The 20,716-nt window shown below is 36.4% G+C and overlaps 1 protein-coding gene and 1 non-coding gene across 2 annotated transcripts in view; both read left to right on the forward strand.

Annotated features, from left to right (window-relative positions):
* The window catches only part of GPR158 (G protein-coupled receptor 158), a 425,457-nt gene that overhangs the window by 353,509 nt on the left and 51,232 nt on the right, over positions 1–20,716 (forward strand). The window contains exon 6 of the mRNA XM_042945146.1: positions 12,525–12,634. Within this exon, the coding sequence (XP_042801080.1) occupies positions 12,525–12,634 (110 nt within the window). The remainder of the gene's footprint in view (positions 1–12,524; positions 12,635–20,716) is intronic.
* Positions 20,300–20,406, forward strand: LOC122225682. Its single transcript, XR_006205296.1, has one exon. It is a non-coding gene; the product is annotated as a U6 spliceosomal RNA (small nuclear RNA).

Consider the following 20,716-nt stretch of genomic DNA (forward strand, 5'->3'; position numbering starts at 1 on the left):
AAATAAAGATTTATAGTGATTACAGTGAATGTCAGAAATCTTTGTATGCATTTTCTCATTCCTGTATTATAAAAGTAATATATCTTCATCGCAAAAAAAAAAAAATCAACTAGTACCAAAGGATGTAAATTCAATAGTAAAAATCCCCCTCTCCCTGCCTCTTCCAATCCACCCACCCCAAAGGTAAATAATCTTTTTTTTTTTTTTTTTTTTTTTTTAATTTTTTTTTGACGTTTTTATTTATTTTTGAGACAGAGAGAGACAGAGCATGAAGGGGGGAGGGGCAGAGAGAGAAGGAGACACAGAACTGGAAGCAGGCTCCAGGCTCTGAGCCATCAGCCCAGAGCCTGACGCGGGGCTCGAACTCACGGACGGGAGATCGTGACCTGAGCTGAAGTCGGACACTTAACCGACTGCGCCACCCAGGCGCCCCATCCTTTTTACATATATACAAACAGAAGCATATTTTTATTACTGTTCTGCAACTTTCTTTTCATTCAAACGGTTTCTCTTAAAGATGTTTTTGTAGCAACAGAGTCAGCCATTTAATTATTTTAAATTTCTTTGTTTTCCATTTTGTATGTATGTAACATGAATTATAAATTTAAGCCATCCCCTCTGGGTAGACAATATTTTCAATGTTTTTGCTATTGTGAATAATGCTTTAGTGAATATTGGACATAAATATTTGCATATTTTGTATGCATGTATATGTAGGACATTTTTTTAGAAATGGAATTCTTACTGTATTTTATTAATTTTTGGACACTTTCCTTTTTTCCTAGTCTTGGTCTGAACCGTGGCTACACCAGCTCCATGTGTGTTTTGCTTCTGGGCTCTAAACTAAATCAGCAGCTCTTAACCCTTGTTAAATTAAAACTACCTAAGAGCATTTTTTAAAATTCAGATTATTCAAACTGTGCCCTGAAACTCCTAACTCAAAGTTTCCACAAGGGAACCCTGGGCTTTCCCATGTTTTTACACGATAGGTGATTCTAATGTTGACTCAGAGTTGAAGACCATTGAATTGGTTCCTGGCTTCCAAATTTTCCCTTGATGATGCCTATCTCTTCTCTCAGACTCAGTAGTTCAGTCTCTGTGATGTCACTCTTTTCTTTCACAATTTTCTTCATGAATCATTCTGGTTTTGTTTTTCAGCACTCATTTTCCCATTTGTTTCTTTGTTTGCTTTTTGGTTTTTTTTTTAATGTTTATTCATTTCTTGAGAGAGACAGAGAGAGAGAGAGAGAGAGAGAGACCGTGAGTAGGGCAGGGGCAGAGAGAGCGGGAGACACAGAATCTGAAGCAGGCTCCGGACTCTGAGCTATCAGCACAGAGCCCGACGCAGGGCTTGAACCCACGAACCATGAAATCATAACCTGAGCTGAAGTCAGTTGCTTAACCAACAGAGCCACCCAGGCTCCCTAGTTTCCCATTTGTTAATTGCATTCTGATCTTTAGTTATATTTTCCATTTCTTTTTACTTGAAAATTACTTTTACCCTATAAACATTATTCAGTTTAACCCCTCCATGTTTGCTACACTAAACAAGCTGGTTGAAGTTCTTGGTGACCAGGCATTCTACAATATCCAGCCTCTATCAAAGGCCCCTATCTTTAACTTATTACTCTTTCCTACATGATGGCAGGCAGCGAGACATCATGATAATGAGCTTGTCCTATAGACTCAGGCCAGGTTTAAACCCCGGCTCTGTCACTTACTAGCTGTGTGACCTTGTCCAAATTCCTCAACTTTTCTGTCCATCAGGTTCCCCATGCGTAAAGTGGAAATGTTAATAATGCCACCTTAAAGGATTTGTGTAAGGAACAAGTAAGTTGTTTCATGTAGAGCACCTTAAAAGTAATTGGAACATAGAAAGCACTCATTAGATGCTATTATTGTTATTATCCATCTCCCATCTCCCTTCGAAAAGATTATGAGACAGACCTCTGAGAGGCTTCTCTCTCTTTGGATGCATGTTTCTGCTTCTTTGGTTTCTTCGTCTGATTATATGTTGCCATCTGCTTTCCATCTTGCAGAATTTTGTTGATATCTGTCATCTGTTGGCATTTCTACTCATCCTCCCTTTGGTCTTGACTGTTGTAACATCATCAACTAGACTTTCCAGAAGTAGCAGACATACACATGTTCAACCTGCCAGGTTTAACTTGAAGTTTGCATTCTTTCTTAGTCACAATTTAAACATAGACATAAATACTTGAAAAGATTCAAATTATTTCTCCCAAACCACCCTGACCATATTTTTCTCATTGTTTAAAAATATTCCAAACAAAAAAGTTGTTTCTCCACAGCTTCTAGTCATGAGCTATGTGCAACAATCCCAGAATTACGAACTTAACAATGAATTGGACTCCATGGAGAGGCAGCCTTGGTAGATTCCTTTTCATCTTTTAAAGAGTTCTCCTTTAAAATTATTTTTCGTATAATCCTTTCTCTAAGTGCATGTTCTAGTTATGTAATGGCTTTTGATTCCATACTCTTCTTACATCATTCACTTTGAAAATAACAGCATTTCTGATGATTTAAAAGTAGGGTTGCCTAGGGGCTCCTGGGTGGCTCAGTCAGTTGGGCGTCCGACTTTGGCTCAGGTCATGATCTCACGGTCTGTGAGTTCGAGCCCTGCATCGGGCTCTGTGCTGACAGCTCAGAGCCTGGAGCCTGCTTCAGATTCTGTGTCTCCTTCTCTCTCTGCCCCTCCCCCATTCATGCTCTGTCTCTGTGTCCAAAATAAATAAACATTTTTTAAAAATATATTAAAAATAAAAGTAGGGTTGCCTTTTGTGGTAGATAGCTTCTAAGATGGCCCCAGTGATTCTTGCTTCCTGGTATTCAGAGCCTGTGCATTTCCCTCTGTTTAACTAACCTGTTTTTAATCAATAAAACACATCAAATGTGAAACGAAGAATGTCGCTTCCATGATGAGGCTACAAAGATTATTACATCTATCTTACAAACAGACTCTTTCTTGCTGGCTTCAGTGAATCAAATTACTATGTTGGAGAGGTCCATATGGCAAGGAACTGGGAGTGGCTTCCCACCAAAAGCCAGCTCAGGGCCCCACTTTCTTCAGCCCTCAAGGAACCAAATTTTGTCAATAACCACATGAGCTTAGAAATGTGAGCCCTCAGATGAGATCCCAGCCCTGATTAATACTTTAATTGTAGTCTTATGAGAGACCCTGAAACCAGCAATGCTTAGATTGCTAACCCACATATACCGTGAGATAGTAGATATGTGTTGTTTTAAGGTGCTAAGTTTATCGAATTTGTTATATCAATAGGTAACAGATATACCTGGCTTTCCCTGCCTTCACCAATCGTGCTAATAGCTCTGCTACTGCTTTAAGAACATAGTTTGCTTTATGTGTTTCTTTCCCATTCTGCATATACTACATTCTCAACTCCACAGTATTCAGAAGCTTCTTTTCTGTTAGTATTTGAAGATATGTGTACAAGAGGACTAAACACATTTTTGACTGAAATGTGACAAATATCAAAAGTAATTCTTACGTTAATAGTAAAACTGGCATTTGCCATTTATCTGTGGTTTATTAAATGATTCTATAGATACTATAGGATTTTGCTTTATCTTCATTAAACTGTTGAGGAAACTGAATTCCACAGAACTTAAGGGATTTGTTCTAGGTTATATGTCTAATTAGTGGTAGAGCCCAGACTGGCATTTATGGCAGCTAACTCCAAATTCCTTGTTTTTATTCATTGCACTAGGCTGCAGAACTCCTTCCACTTGACTGGTAGGCAACTCATATATTTGCACTATTTTACAGATGAGAATTTTCATATTTAAAGTTTTGTGTCTTATCAGATCTATTCTCCTGCCTCATATATTTTACTTAAGCTAATTAATTCATCTCACATGTGTGTGTGTGTGTTTATTTTTATTTAGCTCTAAACCAGGTGTATCATTCTTCCAGCAATCACAGCAAAAATTCATAAGATACATGCTACATATATTTTATATTCTGAATTAAATAAAGTCCCCCAATGTCTAATGGCCTCTCATTACCATCCTGTTTACCAACTCTTGTAGTGTTCTTTGTCCATTATAAAAAAAAACTGAATATGAAAATCATTGATCATATTTAGAGCTCATTTGTTCCTGAACCTGTTCATTCTCAGGAGATATATTTTTTACCTCTCTGCCAATGTATCAGATAAACTATACCTTTCTTATTGTTAAATTTTAAGAGAGGATCTGGAAAGCTTAGCTTTATGCTCCCATTATCTGCATGGATTCAACTAAAAGATTCAGCTATCTTGTGTTGTCTTACCATTTATTAAGCTCCTGTAAGAGATACTGGAATACTTTTTTACTTAAATTAACCTTTTTTTCTAGTTATAGAAAATTTTTAAAATACTGAGAAGTATGTGCATACTTAATACTAAAACCAGAGACCACTGGCAACACTGTTAAGTTCATGAGATACTTAGATTGACATACATACACACACATAAGTGTATATATTTGTATTTATTCAAAACCAACCCTTAATAAATATTGACAATAAGGTTTTCAACTGGAGCCTAACAAGAGTTTATGACCATTTCAGAGAATATACATTTTTTTTCATAGTGACAAAATGGTTTAACTGTAATACTTTGGTCATAATCTCACCATTCCGCTCATGTGTATGTTTAGTGTATGTGTAGTGTATGTTTTTCTCAGAGGAACATACAGTTCACTCATAAGAGCATCAGGAGAGAAAATAGGAAGCAGAACCATAGCTTTAGATTTTTTGTTTCTTTGTTTTTGCTTTTTTGATAATTGCAGAAAACATAATTTTGGGATGGACTTCTTAATAGGAGCAAACAATACAATTCATTTCCCCCACTGGCTTTTATGGGTACCCCTTCATGCCCTGCTTTGTGGAACAAATTAAGGGTGTTAAAGGTAATAAGCGGGGAGTAGATATACTATCATTTATGTATACGTATGTGTGTGTATATACATTCATTTATAAAAATAAATATTAAGCATGATCAGTATCATACCTAAACTCTATATTTTATGTGCTGCTTGTTTTTTCACTTAAAATAAATCCCAAAAACTTCGCTGTATTCATTAATATTTTTGAGAACTTGATTATTAAGGATGGTATAATCTTCTCTTCATGCACCTTAATTTACTTTTGACCAGAAAATTATTGCTTTTGAACACATAAACTGAGGTTATAAAAGCTTAAGACAAAGATAGTCATTTGTTTCTATGTTTATTGTTGGGATGGAGTATTGCCACAAAGTGCCTTTTCTTGTGGAGAGATAGGAAAAGAGACTCGGGAGGCTCTCTGTTCCCTCTCGCAGCATCCTCTCTCAGTGTTCTTCCTTCCACCTTGCCTGTGCTTTCCCTTAGACAGCTAAGTATCACGTATCTGAGTGCCGCATCCTGACAGTTCTAATCGGTGAATGGATGGAGAAGAGGGCAGCCGATGGGGGAGAAGTGGTCATGGACTAGAGGGCTGCAGGACTGGCTGAGGTAGAAATAGTCCTCACACAGTGAGGACACAACCAAGGACATTTTAATTTGTTTGTATCGTTTAGTAAAAGCCTCTGGGGTCACAGAATTAGACCCTGACAAGGAGTAGGAATGAAAATCTTTCCCTGTTATTTTTTGGCTTTCAGATCTTATTCTGGTTCAGAGGATGAGGCATGTGATGTTTTATTTAAAAGGTGTGCTTGTTAATTCGATACCATCTACCAGGCAGTGAGTAGAATCACCAGTGAGACTTTGGGATCTTGTCATCTTTGCCTTTAGTTTTTACAGCTGTGACCCTTTTAATTTCCTTTTATATTTTGAAGGGTATTATACTGGAGATTTTAGAGGGGCTGTGTCAGGCATACATATCTCATCTGCTATCACAATAACCCCAAAATGTTACTTCTCTACATTTTAAATATTTAAAAGTTATATATATATATATATATATATATATATATATATATATATATATATATATATATTATGTTTTACTCTATTAATTTATTCTTCCTTTGCTGCTTTGGAGCAATAGGAGCCAAGTACAAAGTAATAAGTTCTAGACCACGGTTGTGTAAAGACATAATCACAGCCATAGTCCCTTTCATTTGTGTGGTAATTGCAGAAGTGTAAAGTTGTATTAAGTAGTTTTTATTTTTTTGTCATTTGGATCCAACTTTAGATAATTACACATTCACAAGACATACATTTTCATCCTAAATATTTCCTGTGTGTGGAATCATATCTCTTGCCAAATATAGAAAAAATGATTTTAGAACACACTCAAGGAACTTTGAATCTACTTATTTTATAAAGCAAATCCTGTATAAAAGTGCTTAAATATATGTAGTTCCACTCACACGATTCATTCCCAGCCTCCTACTTCAAAAGATAGCAATTCCAGTTGGATTAAGTACCAGGATTTAATATTAGATATTTCCAAGCGTTACCTTGCAGACTGTCCTCCGTCAAGATATCAGCTTTATCCTTTACTTGTTTGGTAAGGAGTGTTGGGAGAGAGTAAACTGGAGAAGGTTGAGTAGCCCTGGAAAATATTTGACTAGCAAGACTTTTCCTTGGACAAAGCAGAAGGAAATTGTAGAAGTGGCAGAGAGAGCCCTTAAAACTTTAGAAGTTCTTCACATCCTCATCAAAGGACAACTTCATCAACAAAACTCCTGTCATTTGCACCTGTTACTCTCCCATTACCCAGTAATCTTTCTCTTTCTTCTGTAAATAAAATGGTTCACACACACCTACTAACACAGACACCAAAGCATGTTGCGCCTCGTTCACCTATATGACTAGTTTAATTCACAACCAATTTCACTGGACTGAAGCAAATAACACTGGACGAGTCGATTAGGAAGGTAGAACTACTGTGTCCCAGGCTGTTAGGAAGCTGTTGCCCAGATCCTTAAAATATCAGGCCTAAAACCAGAGCTTCACACGTTTTACTCTCAGGGCTCTGGGAAGAGCACTGGGCTGTGCAAGCTTCTGACCATTTTACCTTCTCAGCGGTCCTCTTCCTAAAGCGCTGGGCCTCACACCTACTGAGCTGACACAGCAGAGTTTAATTTTCTGTCTCTGATATTGCGTCTGTATTTGCAAAAGAGAGCTATTCTATTTAAAAATGTTCCTCTATTTTGTGCCTGTTTGGAAAGGCTGATATTTCTTTTCTCTTGTGGTTCTCTTTTCTTCCCCCATTAGCTGTGTTCAGTATCCAAAGAGTATAGGCAATCAAGCTGACTTCAAAACTAGCTAAAAAAAAATTCATATTTGATGATATGGGTGAATAATCTATATAGATTTGTTTGTAATGAGGGGAAGACTTGGAAGGCCATTTCCAAAACAGCGGTGCTTTTTTTTTAAGTTTATTTATTTATTTTGAGGGAGAGAGAGAGAGAGAGGCAGGGAGTGAGGGAGAGAGAGAATTCCAAGCAGGCTGCACGTTGTCAGCGCAGAGCCCGATGTGGGATTTGAGCTCACAAACCATGAGATCATGACTTGAGCCAAAACCAAGCATCGGACGCTTCACCGACTGAGCCACCCAGGGGCCCCAACAGTAGTGCTTTCTAAAAACACAATGCCTAGAGTATCCCACTCTGAAAAATCTTCCAATGTTGAAGAACCAAGTCCTTAAAATATACAGAGGTCTCTTTTTCTCTCACCCTACCCTTCTAAACCTACTTCACATTTATACCCTGTGCTCATTCATCCAGCAATTATGCATGGTCTTCGGTCCTTAGGTTACTCAAGGACAAAAGTGGTACTCTTATGTCCTGCTTCTCACACACCAAGTATCTTTATATCTACCATTATCCTCTAGTACTGGAAAGAATATGCAGAAAGTTTTCTCTTGAAATATGTACTTTGAAAATATACCTCAGACAGTTCTTCTAGTAGAGGAACTTTGTATGGATTCTGGTTTGAAAACATACTATTTTTGATAACCATGGGAAAATTAGTTAACCCCATCAAACTTCAGTCTCTTTATCTTTACAATGAGAATAGTAAAGTATATCTTGGAAGGAATATATCTATCATACTAACTGTGTGGGAGGCATGGGGAGCTATTATTATTGCTACATGAAATGGCAGCTATTTGTATTATCATCATCATTCATAAAGTCTTCAGCTCAGGGGCTTAGATTTTCTCCATTTCTTCTGTTATGAAGGTTTTTATAATATGTGTCAATAACTCAGAATTTGGGAAGGGGTATCTATAATATTTTTTAATCCATACATTTATATACATTGTATTTAACAAGAAAAGGTGAAATACTGAGGTTTGAAAGACATTGAAACTTCCTAGTCTTTCTTTTTTCTCTTTTCTTTTCTTTTCTTTTTTCTTTTCTTTTCTTTTCTTTTTTCTTCTCTTTTCTTCTCTTCTCTTTTCTTTTCTCTTCTTTCTTTCTTCCTTTTTTCCTTTCTTTTTCTTTCTTTCTTTCTTTCTTTCTTTCTTTCTTTCTTTCTTTCTTTCTTTCTTTCTTTCTCATTATAGAATATATTAACTACTAAAAAGCTAGATCTGGGTGGGATGTTGAGAACTGACACTCAGTGCATCAAAAAATAAACTTATCATCTTTTCTCCTTCCTTACTTCCCCTTTCCTTCCCTCCCTTCCTTTCTTAAATCTCATTCATTCCACATACATTTAAGGCTCACATACCATCGCCAGATAGGATACCAAGGAATGAGTATGTAATCATGAGTAAGATAGTTACGATCCCTGTCCTCATACAGTTTACAAACTAGCAAGTAGACACATTTAACAAATGAATTACAGAAATAATTATATCAGAGTAGAGTTGGTGAGTGCAATGAAGAAAAGCTCAGAATTCAGCACAAGTAACTAATGTGCAGAAGATGAAAATCCAACTCAGTCTGGGGAGTGCCAATCCAGGAAGGATAAAGTGAGGGTGGGGAGGTTTCTAAGCAGAGTTAACATAGTTTTACCCAGACTCATGCATCTTCTTTTTTATCTGTTCCCTTTCAAACACAATCATCCTCCCAGTCACCCAAGCTTAAAATCTTCACATTATTTTTGATACTTTATTCTCTTTTGCCTCAACAAATAATCAGCTGCCCAATTTTCGTGAATCAGCGTGTTCTTTCCTCTGTTCTCTTGAATGCCTGAATTCCCATCCTCACGACAGTAGTTATATCCTTCTTTACCATTTTCCTACAGCTGTATGTTTTCTTTCATTCAACACGTATTTATGAGCACTTTCTGTGTGCCAGCACTGCTAGCGATGTTATGACAGAATTGAACGTGATAAACGTGGTTGTCACAAAGCCTACAAATCGAATTCAGTGCTGTGGATCTGGTGCTATAAGTAAGTAGGGGCAGTGTGCTGAGCCCACAGGGAAGGTCTCCTCTTTCTAGAAGGAGAGAGATTTAGACTGAAGCCCATAGGGTGAGTAAGAATAAGCCACGCACAGGTGAGGCAGTTGGATTGTCTAAGGAGCACTCAGTCAGAAGGGAGAGCAGATGCAAGAATTGGAGGGTTGGCATAGGTGAAAGTACTGATGTTACATAGAGGTAACTGGTGTCTATCATCCTAAATAATTTAGACTTTTTCATAAGAGCCCTGGGAGCCACTGAAATGTTCTATGCAGGAGAGTTACGGCAGCAGAAGCATCTGGGGACTGGAACAAAGGGGGATGCTGAAATAAGATACAAGAACAGGAAAAAGTTTGGTGAGGAAGATGATGAATCCATTTTGTGTTGTTTTGTTTTTCTCTCCCAACTGGCCCTCTCACCTTCAGTATCTTCCCCTTACATAGCATCCAACCCTCATGCATGCTGCTGCCAGATTAACTCCCTGGAACACACTTCTGATCTCAATTTAAAGAAGTTTAATGACATGTCTGCTCAGGGAATAGAATCTGAATTCCTCACTCTTTTATTCAAAGCTGGTTCCATCTCTGTTTTAAAGCTTGATTTTTAGTGTTGCCCTTTCTGTCTTCCTGGCTGTAAGCATATACTCTATGCTCTTGAAGCTCTCCCACAACTGTGCCTTTGTCTTGGGCTCCCTCCCCCTTTCCTATTCGCTTACATACTTAAACCCTCTCCCCCTCAGGTTGTTACTCAGGATACCTTCACTTGTTCCCACTGAGAGTAATTTCCCTTTTCTCTGAATCCTCAATATGATTCGATTCACAGTATGCTAGCATTTGTCACCTCCCCCACGTGGTAGAACTACTTAGAGAGGCAAGATGTGAACCCTGGAACTCAACTGCCTGGATTCAGATCCTAGCTCTGACGTTTCCTGGCTTGTGACATTGAGCGCATCTCTTAAATTCTCTATGTGTCATTCCTCCTCTGTAAAATAACGTTCCTACTATGTAAGGTATTGTGGGGATTAAATAAGTAAATACTGTAAAAATGCTTAATTTCATGTCTAGCAATAGTGCTGTGTAAACATTTGGTATTATCATGCCATTATTTTTATCATTTACACGTAACATCCACTCTTCTAAACTATAACCTGATAACCTAATGCACATTGGATTTATTCTTATGACTTCTAAATCACTTACTGCCTCACACAGAGTAAATAAATAGTGAATTGTGAATTAGAATCACAATGATTAGTGAATTGTAATTGGACTTTTCAAATACTTTATTTTGTATATAATATTTTCTTTGTTAAATTGACTAAAATAATCATTGACCAAACATTTAACATATTTAAATTTTCTGTGTGTGAAACACATGGAATATATGGAAAAGCATGCCTTTTCTGATTTTACATTGATTCAGGGAGACCTCCCCCCATACAGTTAACTACAGTATAAGATAAAGTAAAAAAGATGTGATACAGTCAAAATGTGATAAGGGGAATTCAGAGAGAGTGGGTGGAACAATCAGAAAAGAATTCACTGAGATAAGATATAATTATACTGCAGTGAGAATGGTCACTTTTAGAACAAAGCATGCATAAATCAACTCTCCTAATGGTATTAGCCAAAGTTTATTGAATGCTCAATGTAGCAGGCACTATGTTTATCACGTTCAAACTTCAAAACAGTACCACCTAGAAGTATTAGTGTTGTGTTCATTTTAAAGATGGGAAAACTGAGGCATAGCAAGGCAATGTTAAGTAATTTGTCGAAGCCACACGACTAGTAAGGAAGAGAACCAGGATTGGAACCCAGGGAGACTGGATTCAGAACCTGTGTTTCTCTACTACAAAATTAGGAGTTCTACTTCACTATTGCTGAACCATTTCTAACAATATATTTTATTAAGTTCAACAGAATTTCACTTTCTATGATTTTTAAGCTTATACCTCATCTGTAGATATTGAAAAAATTGACTATTATTCTTTCATTTATTTCTGACTGACTCAATCTCTCATTAATTCTTCCTCTAATTCTTCATCTGTGAAATAAAAGTTGGAAGCTATAACAGTAGTTCCTGAATAATTCAAGAGCAATTTTTTCCTTCAAAATAAAAATATATGCAAACTTTTATATTACATTGTTCACCTTTGCTTATTCATTCCCTTATCCATTGCTTGGTGTGCAATGGAAAACTTTGCAATAAGTCACAGGATTTTTCAGTTTCCAAGAATCTACTGTGCTAGAATAATCTTTAGAACCATTTCTAGTGGAAACATTTGAGCTTTTGTATATTCTAGACTTTAGGTCTGTCTCTCTCTCTCTCTCTCTCTCTCTCTCTAGTTTCTAATATGTCATTTCTCTGTGCCATTAGAAGGAACACATGTGATCCCCTAATCCCTTAATCTTCTATCAAGTTTTCTCTATTTGTTTTTTTCCTCCTAAATTTTCACTTCCTCCTAAGGCTCAGATTCCTTACTAAACAATACAGCCTCTTTTGCAGAACTTATAATTACTATCAGACCCTTGTGTAAAGGAACTACACAACTCCTCACCTCCAGGTCTCTCTTTTTCTTGTTAGCCTTTGTGTCTACAGCTTCTAGTAGAGTGTCTGGCTCCTGGTAAATGCTTCATTAATATTTACTCGATGAAAACTCTGGAGTGAGAAGAGAGGAGTGAGTGAAGCAATTGAGCCAAGCACTAAGTGGAGAAAGTACTACAGAGTGGGAGATTGATTGGGGAGTACAGTACAGGCTAATCCTCTCAGGGCTAGTTCAGACTGGGGAAAGGTACTGCCAGAAGTGTGGAGGTGGGAATCAGCAAGGCTCCAGCGAAGTATCATAATGGAGGCCAGCCTGGCTGGCCCTCTGGGGAAATAAAGAGCGTTAGGTTTGAATGTACCACAGGCTTAGAGACAATTGATAGAAACTCCTGAAAGTTAAAAGTTAAGGAACTTAGGTTTGATTGGAAAACAATAGGGAGACTCTACAATCCTTTGATATGGACAATGAATGATCAAAACAATATAAAGTTTTGTTCAAAAAGATATGTGCTTATGTTAAAATTCATATGTGTTAAACATCAGATTATGAAATACTGATTTTAGTCTATGGGTCATCAGTTGATCCTGAAGGTCTCTTTCTTTCTCTTCTCATCCCACAGGTTGTTATTTTGTACTTTGAGCCAAGCACATTTCGCTGTATTCTCCTAAGATGGGTCCGTCTTCTCGGTTTTGCTACTGTTTATGGAACTGTCACACTCAAGCTTCACAGGTACATTATATTTCCTAAGTTTTCATTCCTAGGAGAGGATCAAAGTGTCTTGGCATGTCATTGCAAGCTGGGTCAGCCACATAAATGGTTTAATTTCAAGAATTGAGATAGCAAGATGATATATATTTTTCATTTTCAGGGCAATATTATTAAGAATCTCTAGGAGAATCTTTAATACAACTGAATTTGAACAACATGCTTTAATAAAATATGCCATTAGGTATGAAAATTTTAATTCTGAATAAAAAATAGTTTAGAATGAATGCAAGACAGTATTTACTAGCTAAGAATAGGAAGGAAGACAAAGACAGTACCGCTGAAATAATAGTCCAGGTCCCGAGCTACCAAAGAATCCTTACATAGTAGAACTCAGCAATATGCTTACTTGACATAAACTACTGTTCTTCATTCATCAATCACATGCCCCAGGGTGATCGGCTGATATTCTATCGGTGAATTTCAAAAAAAAAATGGTGTTCTTGACTTTCCTCCTTAACCAGCGTGCTCAAGTGATTATCAACCTTGTAAATTAGATAATAGTATGAATTCTTTTATACTTAGTTTCAAAACCACCTACTTTTCTTAATGTATATGATAAATAGGAAGAAGAAATAGGCAATATAATATATTATCTGTGCACAAAAGGGTTTTCCATGCCTCCTCTTTGCAAGCTCTCTCAATGCAGTGGTGCCAAAGACCATCAGAGAGAGATCGTAATTTCTCCTGCACGATAAATCTGCAGCCCTGTAGAGGAAAACCTTTATGCTGATTAGCTTTAAAGTCATTTTATAACCATAGGAAACCATTCATATTTCCATGTTAATTTGATCATGTTTCTCAATAAAAGTATTTTAATATGGCTCAGAAAGCAGCTTATTTTAGAGCTATAATATGTGTTATATTTATCTTTAAATGTTCCCCTTTCAATCTTAAAATGTGATCATTGTATTGTCTATTACACAAGAAGTTCCATTTCTTTTTCTGGTTGTTGCTTTTTGTTCTGTTTTGTTTGTTTGTCTTGTTTCATTTTTACTTATTTACTGGGAATGCTCCAGACTATCTTTTCGGAATAAATGTAAATATCCTTAACTCTCAAGATTCCTTTCTTTTATATATGTCCTATAGTACACAGCACATTGGACTGGGTTTTAGGAAATCCAGCTTAAATCTCAGTTCAGCCTCTAACTCTAGGAAAGCATAGGCTTCTATTTCCTGTAAATGGAAAGGATTGGACAAATCTCTACTGTTCTTTCTGACATTCGCTTTATTCTTCCCACACCACAGCACGCTTTGCTATTGTGTTCTCATAGTCTCCAAGTGTCTTCCAGTTTTCATTCCTTATATGATAGCTGTTTTCAGCTGGTGTTCACCAAAGAAAATGAGTAATCATTTTTATTGCTTATAACAGACAATAAGCCTTCTAGAAATCCTGAGAGAAAGGATGATCTCTTGAGATTTAAAAATTATCTTTCTCCCTGTGAGTCTAACACTTGGCATCTCTTGGGTTCTTTATTATGTAATACAGTCTGTTTATTTAATTATCTTCTTCATTTTTACCTAATTTACTTTCTTTTTGAAATGAGGGTCTTACCATTGAATCCCCACCTCTTTGCACAATGGCTGATACATTGGAGGTGTTTAATACACATTAGTCGATGATTGAATGAATAAAAATGTCAGATGCAGCCTTGAAAGCTGCTTCCAACAGTTCTCTCCACACATAATGCATTCATTCATAGGCCCCTGACTCACTGTATGTCCCCAAGTATCTAGAACATATAACTCTGGTCTGTAAGAGGCTGTTTGGTGGGATGCAAATATAGTATTAAATAGCACTGAATCGTGTAATGAGAAAATTACTTCCATTTAGGTTCTCTTTCCATCCTTCTGATTATATCCAAGAGAAAAATTAGTGTGGAACCAGAAAGTCTCTGACACCTGCCAAACAGTTTCTAATCCTCCTTTGCAACAAAGAACAGATCAAGCTTTGGGCTCAGAGCTGTGCACTGCAGTGCGGTCTGGATATAACCTATTAACTCTCTCATTGCACTTCTATACTTACTTTCTGTTTCTGGATTATTGGTTCTTCATTGAAAGTAGCAATATAAAAGTTTCTTTTAAAATATTTTAAAGCAATAAATAGAAATTGATTTAAAGAATGTATAGCTTGTACGCAGACCTAGGCAGAAATCTTGAGTGGGGTCTGCAAATGATTGGAATTTGAGAAACTAGATTAGTTCATCATTCTTTTGTTTAAAGACTAGAATTAAATCTCTATCTTTCTATGTATCTCTAGAAGTCATTGTAGTGAAGAGTTACCCCCACTGAAGTCTACATTGAATAGAAACTGTTTCTAACTTAATGAGCTGAGTTATTCTTATCCTGTCTGAAACATATGGCTTCATATTATATTCTGTTTTTTTCCATATTGTTTAAATTGAACTGATTCCAGTATTGTTTAAGTCTATAAAACTGAACAGTTAGTATCCAAGAAGAATGTGAACAACCCAATGAAAGTGACGGCTGAACCAGCTTTGTATTCTCCATCCTTAGTTGTGCATCTTGCCCATATTTATATATTTAGATATTTGTTAAGTGAATGAATGGGTTATAGTGAATGGAGCAGCTGGGGTGCCTTTGGTTGGTATCTTTTAGATTCAAGCAACATGTGGCCCTGAAGAAATGACTTCTAAGATTTTGTAGTAACATGATATAGAGGAAAGACATAAATCCTAACAAATCCAAATTTGAATTTTAATCCTGCCATTAACTATTTACAAAACCAAAAATACATTATTTTAACATCTGAAAATCAGTTATCTCACTTCACTTGTAAAGTTGTTGTAAAGATTAAATATGATTGGAATATATGTAAGTATATCAAGGGGGAGGGGTTACTATGGCTAAATTAAGCAAAAAGGAAATTCATTGGAAGGATAGAAAGTCACAGAACTAGGCTTTAGAGAACCTGACTCAAGGCAGATTGAGGAATCAAGACAGCATAGTGAATGCCATATATCATTTTCACAGAAACTTCATTTTTCATTTCAAGATTTTTTTAAAGGTAAACCCAACTCTTTAGGCAGAAAAGTCTAAGGAAATTATCAGTACAGACATATAAGATGAATGTTATAGTCGCTTGAGAATAGGACAGGCAAAAAAGACCTGAGTTTTTGTTTTATTTCAGTCACTTCCCCCAAGGCTTAGTAATAGAACATTTCTCTCTCCATCTCCTGGTTTCTCATTGATTGATTGTAGTGTTTACAGAATTCCAGTATCTCAGAAAACTTGAAGCAAATGTGAAAAAGGAACAAGATCTCTCTCACTCTGTCACAGAGATGATACTGTTAGCCTGGGATGGGGACTTAAAAGTTCCATGTACTTTTACCAAATCTTCTACTTTTTAATTTAGTGGTGTCTCCCCACATTTGAGACTCACGCAGTCAAAGACTACAATGCCAAACCAAAGGATCACTAACACATGATGGAGATAAAAAGCAGACCAACTTTTAGTTGTCCTTATTATTGCCTTAAATTATCTATAGGCAAATCAGTCCCTTTTTTACCTACACCCTAGGGCAAACCAGTCCCACTGCCCCACCTTCAGGCAGTGCAATTTATTTGAACCTGAAACTATTTGTTCCTTTTTGGAGAAAGAAAGAAGGAAGAATGATCAGGTTTTAGCTTGCTTAATATGGATCAAAAGGGAAAATAGTGCTCAAGTAGGAAAAAATGAAGGAGTTTCATTGATAAAAAGGAGTTTCCTTCAGGAACCATACATATGTTTGACTTGGGACATGAATGATGTAAGACAGATCTAAAAGAACATCTAGCACCTCCATGGATGTGTGTGTTCACAGATTACTTGCTAAGTTAAGTTGGTTTAAGAAAATTGGGAAGGCAGTATCTCTAGGTGCAGAAAAGCCAAGTATAATTTCAGGAGGCAAAATGAGGCAATGTTTTAAAGGAAAGGAGGTGGAAAGAGATTAAGAAACTTAATGCTAAAGGAACATTTTCCTATTCCCTATAATATGGTTTCTGGAAACAAATTGCTGCGTTCCTTTTTCCAAGGCTAATCAAGGAAAAAACAAAAGACTTTGTTGTACTATATTTAAAATGAATATTTAAGCAAGCTGTGAAAAAGCCTTCTTCTGGGTCTGGATGAGGGATTTTCACTTCATACATTATTCAGTATTCCTTGCTCTAGATACAACACAATACATGGCAGTTTTCTCTACTGTGCTCATTAGCACCAAATATTTATACTTTGTGAGAAGGATTTTATTTTATTTTATTTTATTTTATTTTATTTTATTTTATTTTATTTTATTTTTGGTTGTTTCCTAGTAAATTTTGAAAAGCGACTGGATGATATTTATATTTATTTATTTTATGTATTCTTTATAAGGATACATAAAATACAGTAAGGTATGTTAAATTTTTGAAAGAGCAAAAGAAAGAAAAGCAAGTGTGGGACTATATAAAGAAGCTAAGAGCTTGTAATAAGATGGTTTCCTTCTTTAGCTTAACTTATGATAACCACTGGCTGGCAGGCAATTTGAGATAGGAACTTAGGCAAATTAGACTGTCTATTAGCTGCAGAACCATCTGCCTTAACAGACCATTGAGCAAGGTGTTGGTTAGACCTCATTTATGAAAGCCAAAAAAATAACAACTTTTGTTCTTAGGTGGCTGAGCAAATGCCTCTGGGCATACACAAGATTACTCTAAAACTCTTACAGTTAACTCCAGCTCACAGATGAATGATGTTGAAGGTCCCAAATCATGGTCCATAGGGGTTTGAATATGAAATAGTTTCAAAATGGTTTTAACCAGTTGCCCACCTCAACCAAAATAATGTCTCAATTAAACATCCTTTGAGCATGTAACCACGGACATTGCATTTTGACTAGGAAATGGGAAGAGTTTGCCATATGGATCATGATAATGATGACGATTTCAGGTCCTCCTTTCTGCTGAGTTCACTGTGATTTATCATCTTTTCCGGCTGCCTACTCTGGATTTAGAATACCTTCACATGAAGAATTACTCATAGTAACATTTCTTGAGAACCATATTGTCTCAGAGAAAAGGGACTCATACGCTTCTGAGGAAGGTCTCTTTTCCTGTTAGAGTTATATTTGGACATTGTTAAAGAAAAAAATTATTCTGACACTCATTAAGGAATGGTGAGACAGACTTCATTCAGGGGTCAATGACAATGGAGTTTTACAGCAGGGGAGAGAGATTGGGCTCAACTCTGAAGATAACAAGGAAAAGTGGAGATTAACAGTGAAGGAGCAGTGGATGGAAAACTAAGAGAAAGCATCAGAGGCAAAGGAGAATTTCTTGCTAAACCAATTTGATAGGAGTCTTGACAAAGGCAAGCCAAGGTGGTCTCAGATATCAAGGGTGGGAGATTCTCCCAAAACTGACTTAGTAAGACTCTTGCTACAATTGGGCAGTGTAAAGACAAGGGAAATCCAAAGAGAATTTACTTCTGCTTTTTTCTCTTTTACTGTGTGGATTAAAACAACAACACACCTTGAGCTTCTATGTATTTTGAAACCTACTCTCTCAGGAATTTGTTGCAAATTGAAATTTAGGCATTTATAAATTATAGAGAATGTAGTCATTACACAAAATTTAATTAGTAATTGAAGCAATTATATCCTTTTATTGGAATAATTGAAACTTAATTTTAGGAAAAACAAACAAAAAGACAAGGGCAGTCCAAAGATTGGGCCCAGTCGAGCAGAAGGTTCAGAAGAGCCTGGCTAAAGTTTGATTAAACAGAGAATCTTTGTTAATAGAAAACTAAGTAAGTTCCAAATTCAAAGAAAGTTACTTAGCTTCAGAGGCAGACTACCAAATACCCGAGCCTTTGCCTCCTATACCCACACTTTGCATTTACTGGAAAATAACTAGGTGCTCTATAGAAAAATGACATGCTTAGGATGATAATTTAGAAAATAAAAGTTTCAAATTCATGTTTCAGAACTATGTCTAATACTGGCATTTTAAGAGGTTTGGAAAGAAAATTAGATTTGTAAATAATTTGACTTTCTCTTTACCTGTTTCTTAGTTCATTGAGTGCCAACCTAGGCTTTGTGAGATTAAGATTTAAACAGTTTCCCTAGAGATATTTTTACCATTTTAAATTATTTGCAATGAAACAGGAAAGATCAAAAGACATTTGGCTCTTGACAATATAAATTTACCTCATAATTTCATTAATTCAAGAAACATTGGCATGGAATGCACCATAAAGACTCACACTAATGCACAGAACTATTTGCGTGCTATCCCGATTCTAATTAACTTTCAGAAAGTGTGTGGTTACATATCTTAGCTTTGCAAGCCCTACATTTCTGTCATTCTGATCACTCATATGCTTGGAAGGACCTAGAAAAAGTGAGGCCTTGAAAACCTGAGAAATAAGCAAATTGTGTCCTCTCACTTGTCCTTCCTATACTCATCTCCCCTTTCTTGGGGTACTTGTAATCCGTCCAGAGCTGTCTGAGACTGAGTCCTGTGGGACTTGTATACAGCTAGTCCTTATGAATGGCTCCGCAGAAACCATGAAAATAGAGTCCCCTAAGCTCCAAGAAGTTACTCTTTGATTATAAAATCTCCAACTGGAGGACAGGACAATTCCCTCTGCTCCTTCCTCCCCATCCTGCCCCTTCTAATGACTTCACACTGCCCTGTCTGGCTTCCTACAGGACCCAAAGGTTTGGCCCAGCTGAATGGCCCTAAATATTGTTAATTATGTTGGTATATTCTTGTCACTTTCAGAAGCTAATTAAGGGTTGCTGGCTTGAATAGCTTCATTTATGAATTAATAAACTCAATTTAATCTACTTATAGGAAATAAAAGATTTGGGATATGTAAGCATATTGATAAAAGATGTCTTTTATTAACTAGAGGTCTGTATTCATACAGAACTTTTAACATCAATGAGCACCTTTTCAGTATAATTAGAAATAAAAACAAAATTCATTTTTTAATTTTTCTACTTTTCAGAACATATTAAATATTAGACATGAATAAAATGGGAACATATCTCAGAAAACTAAAGAGATTTAAAGCGTTACTTATTTTGTCTGACTTCAGATGTCCTACTTGATTTTTTGTGATGCATAATTTTTAAATACCCTTTATTGTGTAATATCTACATTCAAAGCTTTTTAATATTAAACTCCTTTTTTTGTTTTTGAGATTATATATATATATATATATATATATATATATAGGCTCTAATTTCTAATCACAGCAGGAGCATTTTATGTCAAGATTTCTGGAAATAGGTTTGAATTACAGTATATAGTTTAGGGGTTATGTGCCACTTTGGAAACATAGGATGTTTTTTATTGCCTGGATTGTATGGTGTCACCTTGTATATGTGTGTGTGCAATTCTCTGTGTGTGTTCCTTAACATTAAAATGCCAAATAAGAGCCCATCTGGTAATTCAGAATTAGTACTTCTTGGACTATAGTTGATAAATACTTTATCCTAATGTTCTTTGTTAGAGACTGTATGCCCTCAAGTGGAAATATTTCTCTTCCTCATGTGAAGTAGATGTGAGAGAATAAGTGGGAAATGAGATTAATTCATTCATGTAGCAAAAAGAAGGGCAGCCAGGCTTTAAAGGCCACAGTGAGTGCTCACAGCAGCAGCACATGCACTAAAATTGGAAGGATGCAGAGAAGATTAGCACGGCCCCTGTGCAAGGGTGACATGCAAATTCATGAAGCTTCCACACTTTTGACTAACAATGTGCTGTAATAAATATATTGACTAAACATTAAAAAATTTTTAAATTTCTTGGGGCGCCTGGGTGGCTCAGTCAGCTAAGCATCCGACATCGGCTCAGGTCATGATCTCACAGTTCGTGAGTTCGAGCCCCGCGTCCGGCTCTGTGCTGACAGCTCAGAGCCTGGAGCCTGCTTCACATTCTGTGTCTCCCTCTCTCTCTGCACCTTCCCTGCTCATGCTGTGTCTCTCTCTGTCTCAAAAATAAATAAACATTAAAAAAAATTTTTTTTAATTTTTTTTTAATTTCTTAAAAAATAAATAA

The sequence above is a fragment of the Panthera leo genome, chromosome B4, assembly GCF_018350215.1.
Source record: "Panthera leo isolate Ple1 chromosome B4, P.leo_Ple1_pat1.1, whole genome shotgun sequence".
In the NCBI taxonomy this organism is placed as follows: Eukaryota; Metazoa; Chordata; class Mammalia; order Carnivora; family Felidae; genus Panthera; species Panthera leo.